The sequence below is a fragment of the Oryzias latipes genome, chromosome 21 (genome assembly GCF_053564925.1).
Source record: "Oryzias latipes strain Hd-rR chromosome 21, Olatipes_Hd-rR_3.1".
In the NCBI taxonomy this organism is placed as follows: Eukaryota; Metazoa; Chordata; class Actinopteri; order Beloniformes; family Adrianichthyidae; genus Oryzias; species Oryzias latipes.
Genome location: NC_136257.1, coordinates 21,192,705 through 21,212,466, shown reverse-complemented (window position 1 = coordinate 21,212,466; position 19,762 = coordinate 21,192,705). Strand labels below are relative to the sequence as shown.

The window sequence follows — 19,762 nt, the reverse complement described above, 5'->3', positions numbered from 1 at the left end:
GTATTTAGCAGCTTAGCTAAAAAGTTAGTGACTGAAAGTGTCCTGCAAACACACATTGGCAGCACGCAGGTGCATTTCCATGTGAGATGTACATAGGTCTGCAGCTGCATTTGGGTATGTATGCAAATTTGCAGATGTGCTTTAAACCCCCTCTGTGGTCTGAGTTGGAACCCAATGAGGCAGTTTGATTATAGCCTGACTAATGTAGCCTCACGTTTTGGAATGCTCCAGCTCAACCCCACTTGTGCCTTCCCCCTCGTCTCTACCCCCTCAACCCCCCTCTCACTTTTCATTTCATTCAGCCCATTCCAACTAAATGCAATTTGTTATAGCTTCAAATAAGGCCTTGTTTTCTGTCTTTGTGGCACTTCAAACAAAGTGGCTTTTGTTATTGCTTATCCAATTTGAAGTAGGCCCTCCTGCCTCAGCTTTTCTTTTCTCTTTTCAATTTTATTTTCTTCTCAGGTCCACTTCGATAGCGGTGCACAACTGCCAATTTAGACTTCGAAAGTGTGGCATAAGATGTTAAAGTCCCATTAAGCATATGTGAAAAGATTTTTTTGTGTGTGACTGAATTACAACGTTGTTATTTTGTTTTAGATTGAACTAATGTGGTGAGCTGTATTTCCCCCTCCCACTTATTTTGAAACACAAATATCTGCTGCAGACATGTAAAAATAAAACCATTGAAGTTATTAAAGCAAACCTGAACTTAGCTTTTGGTATTTGTGGGTTTTTCCTGATATTTACTTGTCTGTTATTCTGCATGCTGACAAAAAAAAAAGCGATTTTGGCCTGACAAGCAATGGGTATTAGTTTGTGTGATAGCTTAAAAAAACCATGCTGTTCTGAACTATGAAGGTGCCACTGATTAATAAAAGTCAGCGTGTGATAGACGTGTTCTCTTTCCAAACATTAGAATTGGCCGTAATGATTCGCCTCTGCTCGTGGTTTTGTGTGTTTTAGGGAATGATGTATTTGGAGGAGCGCAGGTTGGTCCACCGAGATTTGGCAGCTCGAAACGTTCTGGTCAAATCTCCAAACCACGTTAAGATAACCGACTTTGGACTGGCTCGACTGCTGGATGTCAATGAGAAAGAATACAACGCCGATGGAGGAAAGGTATCAAAACACTGCTCTCAAAAATATAAATATGCAAAGCTGTGTTCACTCTGCCCTTTGCAATGTGCGATCAAATGGCCACTTTCAATGAAAAGTCTATGTGAAAGCATATTTTGGGCTTCTGCGTTAAAACTTTCACAATCACGCATAGCTACGCACATTTTTGCAACTGTTTTTGGGCTCTACTCTATATACAAAATGCACGTCTATTAAAGGGTAAACCAGGTTGAACTTTGACCAGTCAGATACTCAAGTTTTGGTAGTGACATTAGGGCGGCAATCTTTTTAATTCACGGATGTGCCAACCGTTTAAAAATGGATCGTGTTGGAGATGAGAATAATTGTGGATTGTGTTCGGCCAGAATTCTATGATACCCAGTCTTGCAGATTTGTGACATTTGTCCCGCTTCAACATTTCGCACCAAACTTCTTCCAACTGGGTAGCAACAGTCTAGTAAATGCAATTAAACGCACCATCTTTAATTAAATTATATCATTGTTATTCTTTACCACCTTTTCCTCCAATCTAAATACAGCAAAAGCTGAAAAGGCAGATTTATTTAGAGTATTTTTTATTAAAAATAAAAAGTCTGTAGACAAAAGGGAATCATCATTCACAATGGACCTTCCAGGAATCCTTTGCACTGATGGTAAAATCAAGAATAAACACAACTGAGAGCGCGTTCCTGAAGCGTTTGGTCTTTCCTGTGAGTTCTCACTGATTTATTACTCAGTATTTAAGACCTTGTGATCCCAGAGGCGGTTTTTATATTTTTTCACTCTTAAAAATAGTTGGCAATATAGTCATTTTTTCATCTATCTTTCTTCTTTTTGGGTGAAAGTAATAAATGTTCCAATTGCTATTTTGAACTGATGACACCACCTGATATAGGACGGCAGATGATAATGTTAATAAGGGTTTCATAGCCTTCGGGTGAAACTTAACCGATCACAAATAAATAAATGAACATTCTCAGTGAAAAGAAATACTATTCTGCTTTATTGAACCCTTTTTATTTACCTTCAGGGAGCAGAGATCTCCAAACCTTGTAACGCTGTAAACAAATCCATCCTCTGGGTTTTCTGCACACAGGTCCCTGACCTCCTCTCATCTTTGTTTATCTCCTCCTTTACTTGTGTTTGGTTCCCAACATTTTTTCTCAAGAAGGCCAACTTCATCCTCTCCCGTTGCTCTCCCCAATTTGTTGATTGTGGTTTATGTTTGTGATGGCTGCAGGTGATAGCATCCTTCTATTAGCTAAGTGATTATAGCTTTCTAACCTTCAACATTTCCCCTCCTCATCCTCTGTCCCTTTAAACAATGAAATCAGTCTTTAAATCTAATTACTGTGGTAGGCTGCATCCCAAACTATGTTTTGCTTCAGTTTTTTTATTACTTTCAGCTTTTTGTGTCTTTTTTTTGTAACTTTTTCCCAATAGTTTATTTAATCTTCCTTATTTAAAAAAAAAAGATTATTTTTAGCCAAAACCTTTCCATAAATCATCATATCAGATTTTGTACTAAACACTGGCAGTCAGAATCTCCAAATTTACATATTATTATCTGAAAATGAAATTATTATTTGTTATAATCGATTGACATAACTGTGTAATACCGAATTTGCATCTATCTGCCAGATGCCTATCAAATGGATGGCGCTGGAGTGCATCCATTACAGGAAGTTTACTCATCAGAGTGATGTTTGGAGCTATGGTAAGTTACATCTTTGGACGAATGGTTGTTTTTTCTGTTTTTGTCACCTTTTGTTTTTTTTAAAAAACATAGTTTGATAAAGCAAATTACAAAAAAAAAAGGTATAGGAAAATAAAGTTGCATTTCCATACTGTCCCACTATCTTTAACATCCATTTTTTCCACTACAGTGGATGTTTTAACAATTTTTTGGGTTCTTTGTTGAAAAAAAAAAATCATACGTTTGCCAGAAACTTAAGCTTCATATCTGAAAAAAGACACCTTTTTTTCTTAAACAACAAAATCATTTTTTAAACAAAAAGCTAAAGAATGGAAAATAAAAAATGTTGAAGAAAAAATATTCTATTCATTTATTTTTCATCCTGTATTATTGCTTAATATTGTTTGATTTTTACATTTAAATATTTACAATTTTTTAGCAAAATTACTGTTGCATAACTACTTCTTAACTTTAGCCAAATTGCTAGTCAATAACTGAAGATGCCTTGTTTTTGAGTAGCACTCAATAATGAGGTTGGTAATATAAACAGCTTAAGGGTGTTTACTGTGGATGGCTGAACTCACCATCAGGTGGAGGTTATTATATGCATAAATCTTAAAATTTAGTAGTTGTATTTTTGCATCAATTGAAAAACCTAGTTTGTTTGTTTTTTTACAAAAGGCATTTCTGCAATTACGTTTGGTTGAACTGTACCTGTTAAGAGGTATTACAGTGTAGGTTTCTTAAAGCCTCTGGTCCCCTTCTGTGACCCAAAGCAAGGTAATTCTCACATTTCCTTCGAGTCTTTTACCTTTTATAGACACATTTCTGCTAACTAACTAAGCTTTTAGCCATAAGCTTTATTCCATAACTTTATTCATTCTTCTGATATCTGTTCTGGTATTTCTTATACTTTTTCTTTTGTCATTTTAATGTTAATTTGAGGTAATTTTCTCCTGTGTTTCCTATGTACTTTGCAAAAAGCTCATGTCACTCTTTTTCGCTTAAAACTTTCAGTCAATATGAAAAAGCTCAGCGGACAAAAAGGCCTCCTGCAGTGCTTTTCTTGCATTGCAGATATTTTGAATAAGAACCAAGCCTTTACACCTTGAAGAGAAGCTCCGACTTGGAGCTAAATCCTAAAATTCACTATTACACACAAGGAGCACTGCCATTAAGGACAAAGCTCCTTTAAGCATCAAATCCCTTCAAGATTGATACATGTCTGGACTCACAATTTGCAATTGAAAGGAACACATTATGTGGTTAGTTTTGTTTCATTCTTTTCTTATGGTTGAAAGCTCTTAGGAAAAAAAAAGGAAATATGAAACTATTAACTTTTTTCACACGATTTTTTTTAACTTTTTCATCTTTATTTAGATTTTTTTGCCCAGAATTTCTTCATCTTTCTCTTTAAAGAACTGTGAACTGAACTGTAGATTTGAAGTCTTAGATATGTTTTTGCCCCCTTTTTGATTAGGTGTAACTATATGGGAGCTGATGACCTTTGGAGGAAAACCTTATGATGGAATTTCAACCAGAGATATTCCAGATCTGCTGGAAAAAGGAGAGCGACTTCCCCAGCCGCCCATCTGCACGATTGATGTCTACATGGTCATGGTCAAATGTAAGTGGGTTCTGGGCGGCAGCAGAATACAAAATCATCAAGGCAGCAGCACAAATGTTTCTCTATAGCATTGTGTCTGCCGCTGTAGGTACCATAACCATTCGGCCTACAACTACCGTTCGGGGTCCTTCAACTAGTGCTGACATGACGTTGTGTGATTGGCTGTCCGTTGGTCCGATGATGTATCAGATAGTGATTGTTCTGGACAAATTACGACACTACCATAGAAGAAGATATTATGCTGTCCGTTGTAAACAAACAGAGCTCCGACGTGGAGTGAGATTATCTTCTTAACGGGCTTTTTTTATTGTTATGATTATTATTAGGTGCATTTGCAGTTGAACGGACTGCGTTCTGAACCCTTCTCCAGACCGCACTCTAAAACAAAGCACCTTCCCTGCCTGCGAACACGAAGCTAAGAGACTCCAGCTGCTCTGCTCAGAGATACGGTTCGCTTGTGTAGAGCAGCAGGTTCATTCTAACAGCCACAGATCTTTTTACAAAGTGGGTTGTGGCAAAATCTCTCTATAAACACTACAAAGGATGATGTCAGACAAAACTTATGAGGGAAAAGAACTTTAGGTTACAAAAGAAAACGTGAAATGAAAATGGGTAGAGCCCGAGCAGATCTCCACGCTACGTAGTTTGTCCAAGTGGTGTTACCGTAGTGTGACGTAATCCTCAGTCGAAACAACCTGAACGGTTATTGCAGGCTGAATGGTTGTGGTACCAACACCGCCCTTTGTTAAAGAAAAAAAAATGTGCAAAAATTATAGCCTTTGAAGAAATTACTCAATTTTTCATCAGTTTGCAGAAATGTTCTCGTAGCTACCAAAACAACTTTAGGGTCTTTAAAAAAAAATGTTAGTAAAATTTGAATGTTTTGTTTAAGCTTTGCTTTTCTTTCTCATATTCAACTATGAATTGATTTCCAGATGTTTTACCGCATCATTAGTAAAAAAATTAAAAATAAAACAGCACAATTTTCCGTTGTCATGGTGATTTGTTGTCTCTCAAGGTTTGGGCCAAGAACAGCCTTCTTTGTAGAAGAAAAAACATAAAACCAAATGTCTTTATTGTTTGTTTTTTTTCTATATCTTTAGAAATCCTACAGAAAAAATAAAATACTGACAAATTTCTTCAAGTTGTTGTTACCGTGGGCTCATTATTATTATTACCTGCTCACTGGTGTCTTTAATCAGGCACTAATATATCTTCTGCTCCTTGTTGCAAGACAAAGACCTCGTTTTACCCATGTGTTCACAGGGAAACAAATTAGCCCATATGACCATTTTACTGATTAAAAAAAGGATCCATGTTTTTATTGAAAACAACACATTTGGATTTGATTCATGAAAATCCATATTTATAATAAAATACTAATTTGCAATAAAAGCATCAAATTATTGAAAAAGGGATGCAATGTACCAAATAAAGTGAGGTGCAGTGTTAAGCAAATGTTGTCTTCATTACTAGGATACATAACAGATATTAATTTGATCTTTAGACAGTTAAAATGTTACATTGGTTTGTCAAATGCATTGTTGTTTGACCCAGTTTAAATCTTTCAATTATTTGACAGAGTCAGGAAAAAAAACTTGATCCTAACATGTTAGTGGATGCCACAGAAAAAGGAAAAATGTCACCCAGCAAAGATTACACATTCAAATCTCTGTTGTTTCTCAACTTTAAATGGACTTGACCGTTTTCAGGCTGGATGATTGATGCAGACAGTCGACCGCGGTTTAAAGAGCTGGCTGCAGAGTTCACTCGAATGGCACGTGATCCCCAGCGATACCTGGTCATTCAGGTGGGTTCTTTCGTTAATAGTCAAGTGGATCACAATACAAGCTCTTCTGTTAAGCTTATTCTTGTATCAGTTTGACTATTTCTGCAGGGTTTGGTTTAGATCACACAAGGGCACTTTAAATGATGTAATATATCTTTAGGGGGATGATCGCATGAAGCTGCCAAGTCCCAATGACAGCAAGTTTTTCCAGAGCCTCCTGGAGGAAGAAGAATTAGAGGACCTAATGGATGCAGAGGAGTACTTGGTGCCCCACTCCTTCAACATTCCACCTCTTGCATACACGCCTCACTCCCGCATGGACTCCAGCAAGGTATATGTTTTTTAGGAACCTGCAGACACCTCACCACGACATAGTATTAGGGCCACCAAAGAAAAACAACAAAATAGTACATTACAAGATTAAAGTCATTAATTTACGAGAAAAAAACTCAAACAAAGAAAAAGGTCAGAGTGAACCTACAGTACAGCAAATGAACATCGAGTGCAGCAGCAAACCAGTTGTCCACTTCCAATCCTTTCAAAATTTCCTCCAAGTCTGGGATGCTTCTGTCTGAAGAAGCCCAGTTTTGGCCATTTTCTTTACAATGTTCTTGAAAACTTGATTTTTAGTCACCAAAATTTTCAGAATTTCTTCTTTTTTTAAACCTATCTGGAAATAAAGCTTCACGAAAAGCTCCTTATCTTTCATCTTCAAGCACAGCTGAAATAATCTTTGGTGTTTTTCTGGGTAATTTATATCTTATTTCTTGTTAATGTATATCTTTTTTTTCTTGTAAATTTACGCCTTTTACATTTATGACGTTACGGTAAAAGATTTACAACTTTAAAACACGTACATTTATAAGAAAAAGGACGCATTTAGGAAAAAAAGTCATAAATTTAGCCAACGACTTTTAAAGTCATAAACATCCGACTTTATTCTCGTTATTTAACAGTTGTGACTTTTTTTTTTAAATTACAACTTTAAAGTTGCAATTTAATTTTGTTTGTCTGTTTGTAAATTGGCTTTAATACGCTGTCATACCTCGAAGTACAGAGAACCTTTACTTTTGCATGAAAAATAAATATGTGTGTCAAAACACAATCTTTACACACTTTATACACTCAGGTAACTGCATTAAATGTCTTTTTAATTTTCATTGGCTGGGAAATAAAAATAACTTTTAGTCTTCTGTATTTATAAGGCTTGCCAACCCCTTTTAGAAACTGCTAACATGGTTTTGTTCTTTTAAAATTGGCTTTTAGGTATATATTGTGTTTTACCCCAACTGTAGGACTTTATAGATACTCTCACACATATTCTATCAGGTAATATCTTCTGAATCTAAAAGTAGGACTGTTCCAGCACAGAGAGCTAGTATATATTTTTTGCCCTTTACCAACCTGAAAACTGCACTAAATGTGTTTAGAGATTGATCTTCTCTGTTCTTTTACTTATCAGGTGTTAACACCTTACTGGTGTCAATTTCAGTCATTTTATTGTGTGGGAATTAAACTATTTTCTCTTACCTAAAGTAAAACAGGCATAACATTGTTAGTTTCATATTTTCTTATACATCCTTTGTTGCAAATGGAAGGAACACAAGGTTAAAGTTTGTACTAAGAAAAAAAAGCCTTTCAAATAGGTTACAAAAACAAATGAAATGACAGCTTCACTTGATGTTCTGAGAGGCTTTTTTTTTTCTTTTACTGCCACTACAAACTTAAACACACACAGCAGGGCACAGGCGATATGGCTACTTTATGCTCCTGCTGCAGGGAGTCTTTTAATTAAAATCCTTTTTAATTAAGTTGTTTATGCTAGCCTTGCTGTTATGTCATTGTTCTGACCTGCTGTTTGTCTTCACTGCCTGTCACTTATAAATAAAACAGACAAAAAATTGAGAAAAGCATTGAACGTACCATGTTTTTAGACACACAACACCAAGCTGTCTTTCATTTTAAGTTGCAATTGTCATTGTTTAATATTTCATGTCCATGCTGACTTTTTTTGCATTTTTGTTCTTCTACCTCCATGTAATGTCTAAGCCTGGATACCACAGTGGTTTGTAACATTACTCATTCCCTGGATCGTTTCCTTTTTCTTCTTTATTTCTTCGAAGACCCAGTTCAACTGCCAGGATCCCGGTGTGAGTTTAGAGGACATACTGGCCTCCCTCCCTAGAGCAGTTCCACCCATGTCTGGAGGAAACCTTTCTCCACAGGAGCTCGCTTCAGGAGCGCAGCTCAGCAGCAGATTTGCTCATGTCGGCCAGGATGACCCCCGCTGTAACGGAACGCTGAGGAGGCAGGCCTCCCCAAGATCAAGCAAGATCATTGCTGGTTCAACTCTCACTGCAGGACAAGGTAAAGTGGAGTCTTGTTTGCAACCTTTAACACATAAGGAGCCATTTGGGTCAATTTCTCAGTCAGAGCCACAAAACTCTGACTTCACCCCTTGGGGAAAAAAAATACCCTGATTTCCATTTATGTCAGTGTTACTGTAATGATAAATATACATAAACTATTGTTTGTTTGTTTTTATAAATAAAACAAAATCATAAAAAGATTTTTTTTTACAATATGAAATAAGATGATTTAAAAAAAAAAAAAAAAGAAATAGGATCCCCCTGGGAAAACATAGGAAAATCTCAAAGCAGAAAATTCATTAGTAGGTGGTGTGATGTAAGCACTGATCTAAAAAGGATAAAAATGTAATAAGTGCTTGAATGTTTTTCATTAATAGACAGTCTGCCTTGTAATAAGGTGAATTTGGTTCATCTGACTGTTTTGTTACTTTTTTTAAATTAAAATCTTATTATGTTTCAACCAGAGAGCCACATTGCATAACTTTTGTTTAGATTCAGTGTGATTGTGTAAACACTTTTGAACTTTTCAAATTAAACTAAATAGGAAAAACTGAGTTTGGGAAGTAATTTTAAAGAAATTAACGTACTATAAAAAAAAAACTTTTAGGAACTCTTCTAAAACATACTTGCTACTGTTTCAAATGTATTTCAGTTTGAAATTTTGTTTTATATTTTGAACTTTATGCACTGTCATTTGAGGGAGCGGTGAATATTATAATTTAGTATGAATGTGGGTGTATTTGTGAATGTCTGCCTGTTAAGTGATACAGGAAACCAAATTTGGTTGTTTTTGTTGCCCTCTGGAATAAATGTCCTCAGCTTTATTGGAAAAGTGATAGTTTCCTTTTGGGAAAAAGCCATATTTTCAAAGACCCAGGAATGCTGAAATTAAAATATTTCTGTGTATAAGATTTGCTAATTCCTTGATCCACCTTTGATGGTACAATCTGATGTACTTTAAATCTGTCGTTCTACTTGTCTGGATTTTGCTTCCCAAGGTGGAGCAGAGGACAGCAGTGCGCAGCGTTACAGCGCCGACCCCATTGGTGCTTTGGCGGAACGTGGTGCCAAGGATAAGGACAAAGATGGCTTCATAGCTGCTATGAGAGACAAGAACACATCAGGTTCAGTCTCAGTTTTTGAAAACCTGACTGGCTCTTCATAGAGTCCCCATTTGTGTTCAAGTGGTCTAATGGTCTAAACATTTATTTACTTTTGTAAATTACTTTTGTACAAAATGAATAAATTTTTACAAAAGTTTGTGTGTGTTATATGGCTCCTGGTATTTGCTAAACTACTGCCCCCCTTCTGTTTTTGGTTAGATTACCCCCACCCCGTTGAGGAGAACCCTTTCGTTGCACGTCGCAGGAATGGGGATGCCCATGTGACATTTGATGGAGCGAGTTGCCACACCCTGCATTTGGCCAGAGCAGCTGCAGCCCCGAAAAGCCAGCCCTCATTTGGGGACGAGTACGTCAACGAGCCTCTGTACCTGAATACATTCCTTAACCCCGGGGACAAAAACAGATTGGCTGTTGCTAGCTTAATTTCTGGTTCCACACCTTCTAGTGTACAATCACTTCAGCAGACAGTGAATCCATCAACCTCAAGCCACAAAGTTTCTAGCGCTGGGTATGTAGTAACCCCCGGCCACCTTCCCCACCCATCGTATCCGTCACACACTTTGCATCCAGGACATTCAGGAAAAGCTCCGCACTCAGATGTCACCAGCAACACCATAATGTTCGAAAAGAAAGGCAAGAAAACCACTTTTGACAATCCAGAATACTGGCAGCACAGTCTCCCTCCGAAGTCGTCATTGCACAACCCTGAGTACCTGCAGGACTGCAGCACTCGTTTTTTTTACCGGCAGAATGGACGCATTCGACCCGCAGTGGCCGAAAATCAGGAATACTTGTCCGAGGCTGCTATGAAAGCAGGTAACGTTTTGCCTCCCCCTCCATACAGGCAGAGGAACACTGTGGTGTAGTGACCCACCTGTAGCACCCGAGGACTGACAGATGTGGTGGAGATTAATACTCCTCTCTTTTCCATGACGCACCTCTTCACCGTAATCACCTTTCCTGAGCACTTCTGTGTCACAGCTGATTGAAAATCTTGTAGTCTTGCTCTGAAGATCTGCCTTTTCATGAAAGAACCATAATAACTGTCACAGAGAGCCTCAACTGACACCCTGACCATCTTTACTAACTTTATTCTCTGTGATGAGCTCTAAAGCAATTGTGAGCAAAGCTGTGAGAATGACCTGGTGGAATACAACTGAGTATTAAAAAGAAATCAATACAAATAGAACAAGTTAAAAAATAGAATTACACCTTCCCAATGGGGATTATTTCACAATCTTGCAGGAGTACTTCACCCTTTCAAATCAGCATAGTTCAAAATCCCACTTGATTTTTACTGGTCCGCCATTGTGAAACATGCATTCATCACAGCAGCTCTTATTATGGATGGAACAAGTTAAGAAGTCTGAAGGCTTGACAAACCAACAATAACTATTCATCAAATCTCCTTTGAAAACGCAGACTGACAGATGAGCCTGCTGCCCTGAAAAATACTTTATAATTTCAAAAGACCTTGTGCTGGAAGACAGAGTGTGCTGGCAGAGGCGGTGGCACGAAGTCACCTGCTGTAGAGCATGTTATAAATTAAGGAATGACAGCGTTTGAACATTTGGTTTTGTGAACACTTCAAATCTCCACTTTTATGTCACATCTTTAATATACAACAAACTAAATGTACCAGTTAAACAGCCATATCAATATTGACTTTGTGTTTTTTCTTTTACCATCTGACTGGCATTACCAAATTCTGTGGTGAAAACTTTTTTAAAAACTTTTCATACATTATTTAATAATTATGGACTTATTCATTTTTTTTTTCAGAATGTAATTATTGCCACTTTGTCTATGACTTAATTAATTAACAGACACTGTGACAAGTTTATAGGTGAATTTACAAAAGTGTAAGAAAAAAGCAATATCATATCAATGCCAGACAGAAATGATCCTTGAAGTTGTCTCTTTGGAACATGGTGTGTCTGAAAGGTGTTTTAAGTCTATAAAACCAGTTGTGTAATGCACTTATGTGTATTATTAAAAACAACAATCCTCTTAAGTAACTCACATTCAGGTCTCTCGTGTTTTGGAGGAGCACATGGAGAATCTGCAAGAACCTTTCTACAGAAAATCTTTAATACTTAACACAGTTACGGAATAGGACACCTGCTTTTTTAATGCTTTTTGACATCACTAGTGAGATGTGACAGTCTACTTTCCAATGGTGATACCCTATTTTTGAGATTAAAAACAATACCAATTGCTGTTTGCATAAATATTCAGTACCATTGAATATCATTGATTATTGGTAATATCTTATTGGTGATTTTTTCCCCTCAATCATAGTGTTTGTATCCTAAAAACAAATGCCATCAAAATTGATGATGTACAAGTATCTGTATTTTGATACCTTGGGATTAATTCTCCCATCACTAGTTTCTAGCGTCCGGGACACATAGAGTGTCACAGAGGCATAATGTAATCCCAATGAAAACTTGAAAGCACCAGAGACTGCTAATTAGCTTAATATAGTTTATAGTGAAATACATATTAAGTTCTATCTGCATTTTACTGACAAACCAACTCCTCTAAAGATTTCTTTTGAACAGGGCTGAATGAAAAATGTATGTTCTTCTTCTTAATAGAGTGGTAACTCATGACATTAGCATGTTGCAGAGAAGCTTCTTAATGCTACTTTTTCATAATGTTGGTGGAAGTATCGTAAATTAAAGAAATACGTGACCCTGTATTAAAATTGATAAACAGGATTCTACCTCATTATTAATATTAGGGTGTTTCTTTTTTTTTTTGGTCACACTTTCTCACTTGCATATTTAGTCTGTATTTTAATTGGTTCTTAATGTGTTGACTAACAATCATACAAAGGTTTTTTTTTTTTGGATTAGCAATCATTAAAAGTAAATGTTTTCGATTTCACATTTGCTGCTTTACTTGTAATTTTTTTTTATTTTACACAAATAATTGATGTTCATCATCTTGAATGAAGATTTGTATTGGTGCATAGCATTACCTTGACACCTACCATACAATTATGATCAACATTACTCAGATGCATAAATTTACCATTTGCAACAGAAGCCATGACAAAAGACAACCCAATGGCATAGGTTTCCATACGTCATGGGAAACCATTTTTTCAAACCAAATAATAAAACTGACCCAGGGTAACTTGAACTGACAGAAAAATATAATCACAGTGCCCTATTGTTTCTACATATAGTACTGTTTTTTCTGCATGTTCGTTATGTTGTCATCTCAGGCTAAAGGGTAGTAACATTTCACAGTGACAAAATAAAACTGCCTGATCCCTGTGCATGTCCCACTTCTGATGAACCACTCCAATTTACAAGCACTGTTACACAACTTTGTGCCTCTCTATTAAATATTCAGATAAGCAGTGCGAATGATTTACAAAGCACAGATGTTGCCCTGCTAGTATTTTTTTCTGCCTCTTAGGTTTTATGGAGGATCATTCAAACCCAGTTGAGTTCCAGCTGAGGCACAAGTTATCAAATCATAATGGGACATTAAACCTATTGAGAAAGTACAATTAAAGATTAGGGCCATGTATAAACTGTAGACACGCAGGTGTTCATTTTTATGCACACCTTTACTGAATAAAATAGTCATTTTTAGTTTTTGCTCTGCTGATATTTCAAATAACCTACTTTAGATTTGCGAATGCGTTTCCGTCTATTGGCTGAACTTTTTGGAAAGCCTTGAATTGTATTTTCGGAATTATGAGTCACACCCGAGTGTAAATCACAAGAGCAAAAGAAAAAAAAGCACATAAAGAAGAAGAAAACACATTTAAGTTGTTCCAGAACATAAGTCTCACTTTTAGGAGAAATCCGCCACGCCCGGCGTAGTGTTGCGTTCACACTGAATGCGATTCGTGTGTCTAATTTGCATCCTCTTTTTCAAGTGCGTCAAAGTCACATCCGCTGCCTCTTTTGATGCAATTGATGCTCAATGCTTGTCCAAAAATGTGTTTATAAACCAGATGCTAACCTCAATGCAAATAATAAAAATATAAAGTGCAAGAGGAAAACAATCAGATTCACCTCCATGTTTGTTTGGACTGCACTTCTTCTGTGTCGCCATCAGTAGCAAATACTGATACGCACACGCCTACAGTGCCCCCTAGCGGTTGTTAGTAGGAAAATAAATAGTATATGAGCCTATGTATTCAAAAAGTCACATAAAAGTCGCTTATGAGTATATGTGGCATCCCTGGCCGTACTATGCAAAAAATCGCAACTTATGCTCCAAAAAATACAGTACGAGTTTTTTTTTTTTTCTTTTGATCAGCTGTGGCAAACTGCCACCACGGAGTTGGAAAGTTCTGAAAATGTATCGCCCACCAGGTGTTGGTAGCACTCCTTTTGGCCCACTACACAGTATGTCCAAGTATGTGAGAGCAACAAGAACATCAGAGAGTTCCCGAAAAGGTTTCGAAATGGGTCTCTGTGGAAGGGTAAAGCCATTCTGGAGGAGAAAACCTCCCATTGCTCTCAGCCAGTAACCATCGCAGGAGGCTTTTAACTTTCCAAATGCTAATTCATCCACTTTCCTCCTTGTTGTTCTGCTGGGAAATCATCCCACCGTGAGGTTAAAATAGGGGTTTTAGCATTCAAGAAAGGTTACCCACACAATTCATCAATATAAGTTAAGTCAGAAGAAAAATGTCAGAGTGCACTGTAACATGAAGAGGGGAGGGAGTGTTTAAATGACACTTTTTATTATTCCTCATGGGTGACGGTTGGATTATGTGTCACAAACTCTGTTCTGCTGCAGATGCAGTGGTACATGGAGAGCAGCCGTGTGAAAATACTTCTTTCAAAACGGTGTTTTCATAGTCATAATAATGGTTAAAAAATCATAAAAGCCAAAAGAAGTCACAAACAAACGTAAACACGGGTCACATTTTATTGCGAGAATATGTCATGCCTCAAAGGAAAAGTGCATAAATTATGCAAAGCAAGCGTTCATTTAAATAACTGGTCATACTGACTGCTCACTCAGAAAATGGTCCTTAAGGAATTTTTGTGTGTTTGCGAGCCTATGTCTGTGTTAAAGGACTAGACACACGAGGATTACAAAGAAAAACTCTTTTATTCTGACATTTAAATGAGATTTTTTTTTAGTAGGACGTAATCTTAGATATTTTTAACTTATAGTTCAGAAATGGGTGGAGGAGGATGTCAAGGTCACGCTCAAGTTTTGCATAATTGCCAAAGGAGATTACAAAAAATTTTAATCAATAGGTTTTGATCTTTCCTAGTAAACATTTAACAAACTTTCCCAAATCATATTATTTCCCATAGAACACAAGAGGAGAAAAGCTCATGAGGCTGAAGATGGGAAACATAATATTGTCATATATTCCGAGTTTATTCAAGGTATCCCAACATTTCATTATTTGGGAGATCTGTCATAGTTGTAGTGCATTGTGAAATTTCCCACATTAACAAATTAGCAAGGCTTTCCACACCAATAGCACATGTTAAGGTTGCAATAAAAAGGCAGTCAGGTCACATCAAACTAAAATTGTCTGACTTTTTCTGTCAAATTGTCTTTGACCTTAAATGATCTCATTCTGTCTGTTTGGCCTCTATAACAAGAGGTTTTATCTTTTCAACTGGGACAGAGGGACTTTATTTGCAAGCCGTGCTCTATTTCTATTATTTGATGAATATCTTTAAGGGCATTTTGCACATCAGAAATCAATTCATTCTACCTGTGCTCTAAAATATCTTTCTTTGGTAGAAAAGCAACACTAGAAAATAAAACAACTTAGTTCTGTGCTGTTGTAAAAATCATATTTAAAGAAAAAAACTCACTAAAGAGCTGACAAACGTGAATTTTACAGGAATGGTGGAGTCAAGCTCTGTATATAAAGGTGGCAATTCGATTTTGTACTGATTCATAAGGAATTTGTAAATTTGCCATGTTCACTGGTTTGGATGGTTAGGTAAGCACAGATTACGGTGCACTAAACTGATAATGAAACTGTAAAATGAAATCAATATTTGTCAATGATTTTACTATATGAATTGATCAAAAAAAAGGTACATATTTTTATAGGTGAAAAAATGGCCAGGTGCATTTGTAAATAGAGCAATGATGCTTTTTTCCTTTAAAAAATTTTTTTCATTGTTTTTTTGTTGCATTTTTAGTGGCTAAACTGTAACTTAAGCTGTATTTTGGGGGAATATAATTTTTTTCATGTACATAAAAATACATACAGTAAATATATCTATACTGTAAATGTAATTTTAAGAGTGAATTCTGGTTTTAAAAACACTTGCAGGGTTTTCTTGTCGTCCACGCATCATTTTCCTCTGTGATTGTGTTTTTTGCACAGTTTGGTGGAATCTGTGTTTCGGCTCCGAGTCACCCCCTTGGAATGAATTATCTTCCTTTTTTTTGCATATATACACACATTACCCCCCACTGTTCTCCTAGCATTATCCGCCTCTCGAGGGTTTTTGTTTTACTTTGTTGAAGTTTTTGAAAACTTGGTGTTGTTGCGATGTGTTTATTATTCAGTAGGGCATCTCTAACTAATTTTTTTGTGACTCCACACCTCCTAACTTTTGAGGACATATGTTACTCAGTACCTTGACAATTGTAAGTTCTCTTTTTATGACCTCATTGCTTTTTTTTAATTTATCCAGATGGACTAGCAATATCACAAAGGGAGACTTTACATTGTTCATTTTATTTTTTGGCAGAAAAAATAAATCCAGATTAATACTTTTACTTAATAAAGAATTTTTTTTTTCTTCAGGAGTTTCTTTTTCAAAAGAAGCTTTCATTTTTACGTATTAGAGTCTTAGGAATTTTTGTGCATCAGTTTCCCTCATGTAAACAAATTGTCAGTAATACTGCCACCAAAATCATCACATTAACCTCTTTGTTTTAGGTCTTTCTAGCAGCTGAGGGACTTGCATTGTGAATATCTACATATCTGATGATATGTAGGGACTAAGGCTAAATTTCTGTTATAAGTATTTTATATTGGCATATATGTTCCACATATTTCATCGTCTTTGTCAAACATGGTTCAAATATAGTAAAATTCAAGCACAATTTGTGTTTCGTATGCAGGAAGTGAGCCAGGAAATGTCTGAATGTTTGTGTCATTTTATGAAACACCTTGTAGTTTACTAATGATTATAACTGACATTTTGTTTTCAGAAGTTTAACTGGTGAAAATGTGATTATATGTATATATGTTACAGTTTATATATATATATAGTTACAACATATTCACAAAATGCTGTTGAGGTATCTTAATATTCACTGTCACTAGTGCATTTGATGATTTTGGTGGCGATTCTGTTCCTTTTTATGACCCAGCATATAAAAGCATCTGGAAAATTGTTAAGTTTGTTTGTTGATGTAAACTGAAGTTTAAAAGAAAGGATCTATTGTCATTAAGTCATTAACTGTTTGTATTAATTATTTTGTATGAATGACCGTTCTTTGTCACATTTACAGGTTTACTTGTTTCTTTTTACTATTTAATTGACACATTTTGCCCAGCTACAACAATGGATCATATATTCCATCTGTTTTGTTACATTAATCTGTCTAAAATATATTTTTAATTCAATATGAATAAAAATCTGTCAATATTTAAGGACAATGCGTTTTATGTATTTTGGGGGCTTTTTTCCTGAAAGTACACCTCTACTATTCACTAAAAATGTGAGTTAAAAGTTTTCAGTAACTCCAAAATAATTTGAGGCCAGGTTCCACAACCCCGTGCTGTGTGTCCGGGCCTCTTCCCACCACATAAATTAAATTTTGGAGATGTTTTTTTTTCTTTTTTCTGGCCATCGGGGTTTTTTATCTCCTGCCTGACGGCAGCAGAGAGAGGAAGTGATGGAGAGAGTGAGTGATGTTCTCGTTGATGGAGGTGGCGTTCTTCATCACCCATTGCCTGTACAGGTCACTGAGGTCACTCCTCCATCCTCTACTTCCAGCATCCCTACCTTAAAAAGAAAAAAAATTAAGTCAAACACGAAATATCAGCCAACAAATTGATGCGGTTGACATAGGTTGATACTGGTTGACCCCTAGTATTATAACATTGGCAGGAGTCACAAGCATTGTGGCCTACTGTAAAACCAAACTGCCCGCATTTTTAATTTTAGTATTGCAGTTCCTCCAATGACCGTTAGGCGCTGTTTTCAGAAGGCATCCTTTACCCTATGAATCCTAAGTACCGTAATTTCCGGACTACAAGCCGCTACTATTTTCCTGCGCTTACAGCCCTGCGGCTTTTTCAGTGACGCGGCTAATTTATGGATTTAATTGGCGGCCGCCATATACGTATTTTCGAACTCAGTGAATAGTTTGAATTCTCTATCTAACACCAAGCACGAGGCATTTTTATTCAACACACCTCTTAGCAGCCAAACAGCATGGACTTGACTTCAGGTCTTAGACATGGTTCAACAAAACGAAACACGCATGCCCGGCCGCATCCCAGAATCCTTTGGGGCCATTAGACCCAACGTGCACGTGATCGCCACTACATTATGATGAAGCTTTCAAGTTAAAAGCAATCGTTAAAAGCAGCGTAAAAAAGTCCACCGTCACCAACGGGTTTGGAAAAGCCGGTTTGCTGCGTGACGGAGAGAACAGCGCATGGAGTGAATTTACACTCCATTTACGGTTTCTAAGGAAACCGTAAAAGCGGAATTTTGCTTTGAAAAACTCAGCCTCCGTGTGAGCTGGAGACATCTTCTCCTGCTGATTGAGCTGCGGGGCCGATGGCAGTCTGATGGCTCCCACACGTAACAACGCACCCGCCCCTCATACACAAAACGTACAGTATTAAGTCCGATTGCTTTGCACAGAAACGATTTGCTCCATCCACCGGCGCAACGGGGACGAAGTGATCCTCCTTGAAGCTGCCCTGGCCAGAGGTGTCGGAGTAGATAGGAAGGGGAGACAAGGAGCGCGCGGGGCGGGAGCGGAGCGCAGAGGCGTCCGCGGAGTGCAGAGGCTTCTGAGGCGCGCGCTTTTCAGTCGCCGCTGCTTTATTTTACCGTTGTGTTTTCTAACCAGTCCTGTTACTCCCATAACGCTGCTGCGACACAAGCGGAAGGAGAGCTTTTCCCGTTCACCCCTCCATGCACTGCTGCTAATTCTTAAACACGTACAACAGAATGGCGAGCCGGGCGTTGGCCCCGCCTTTAGCCCCTAAGACTCATGGGAAATGTGGAATCGCGGATGTAAATTTCCTCATTATAACTGAGGGATGTAATGTTGATTATATGGTTACTGTTTGTAATTTTATGTTAGATACCTAGATTGTCAATAAGTAAAAAAAAAAAATGAAATAAAAACACCATAACTGAGGGACTTGTGAACAGAATACAGGTCCATGCTGTTTGTCAGATGTCGATACACTTAAATACGTGACCCAGAGGCAAAATTGGCACCACCCACAATGTGCTAATGAATTGCACTCACTCTGGGATGCTGGGCGTGATCTGTCAGGATGACAATATCGGCTATCACATGTGCGGCTTGTACTCTGACGCGGCTTGTGTATGTATAAAAGCAGTCAAACACGTGAATATGGGTGGGTGCGGCTTGTAATCGGGTGCGCTTTGTAGTCCGGAATTTACGGTAGTAATAAACATGCATACCTTTATTGGATTGTAAGTTTGATTAAAACTGTTGTTGGGGATTTTACTTTTTTTAAACCCGATATTATATACATTTTTTTGTCATTTGTTTAATCTCTGTGCATAATGAGGCATTTGTTTGGGTTGGCGACTAAGCAGGAATATCCGTCCCACCCAATTTCCTGTTCTTTTCAACAGCATTAAATTAGGCAAAGTAAACTCCAGTGAAAGTGGTTACGCCACTTCAGATGTGACATCAGAGACAATCACTCTTTGTGTGTACCCTAGAGAAACCACATCACAATAACAGTGTTATCAACCTGTCTTTGACGTCCCACGAGGAATTCTAGTACGAATCTGTAATTGCATCTATAAAATGAAAGTAAAATCACACAAAAACAGGATTTTTACT

The 19,762-nt window shown here is 37.2% G+C and overlaps 1 protein-coding gene across 1 annotated transcript in view; it reads left to right on the top strand.

The window, feature by feature from the left end:
- erbb4b (erb-b2 receptor tyrosine kinase 4b) overlaps window positions 1–17,348 on the top strand; it is a 298,426-nt gene extending 281,078 nt beyond the window's left edge. Inside the window, exons 21-28 of the mRNA XM_011489669.4 lie at window positions 967–1,122; window positions 2,761–2,836; window positions 4,296–4,442; window positions 6,155–6,252; window positions 6,392–6,562; window positions 8,355–8,598; window positions 9,599–9,724; window positions 9,923–17,348. Coding sequence (XP_011487971.1) covers window positions 967–1,122; window positions 2,761–2,836; window positions 4,296–4,442; window positions 6,155–6,252; window positions 6,392–6,562; window positions 8,355–8,598; window positions 9,599–9,724; window positions 9,923–10,590 — 1,686 coding nt within the window. The 3' untranslated portion in view covers window positions 10,591–17,348. The remainder of the gene's footprint in view (window positions 1–966; window positions 1,123–2,760; window positions 2,837–4,295; window positions 4,443–6,154; window positions 6,253–6,391; window positions 6,563–8,354; window positions 8,599–9,598; window positions 9,725–9,922) is intronic.
- Window positions 17,349–19,762: the final 2,414 nt, after the last annotated feature.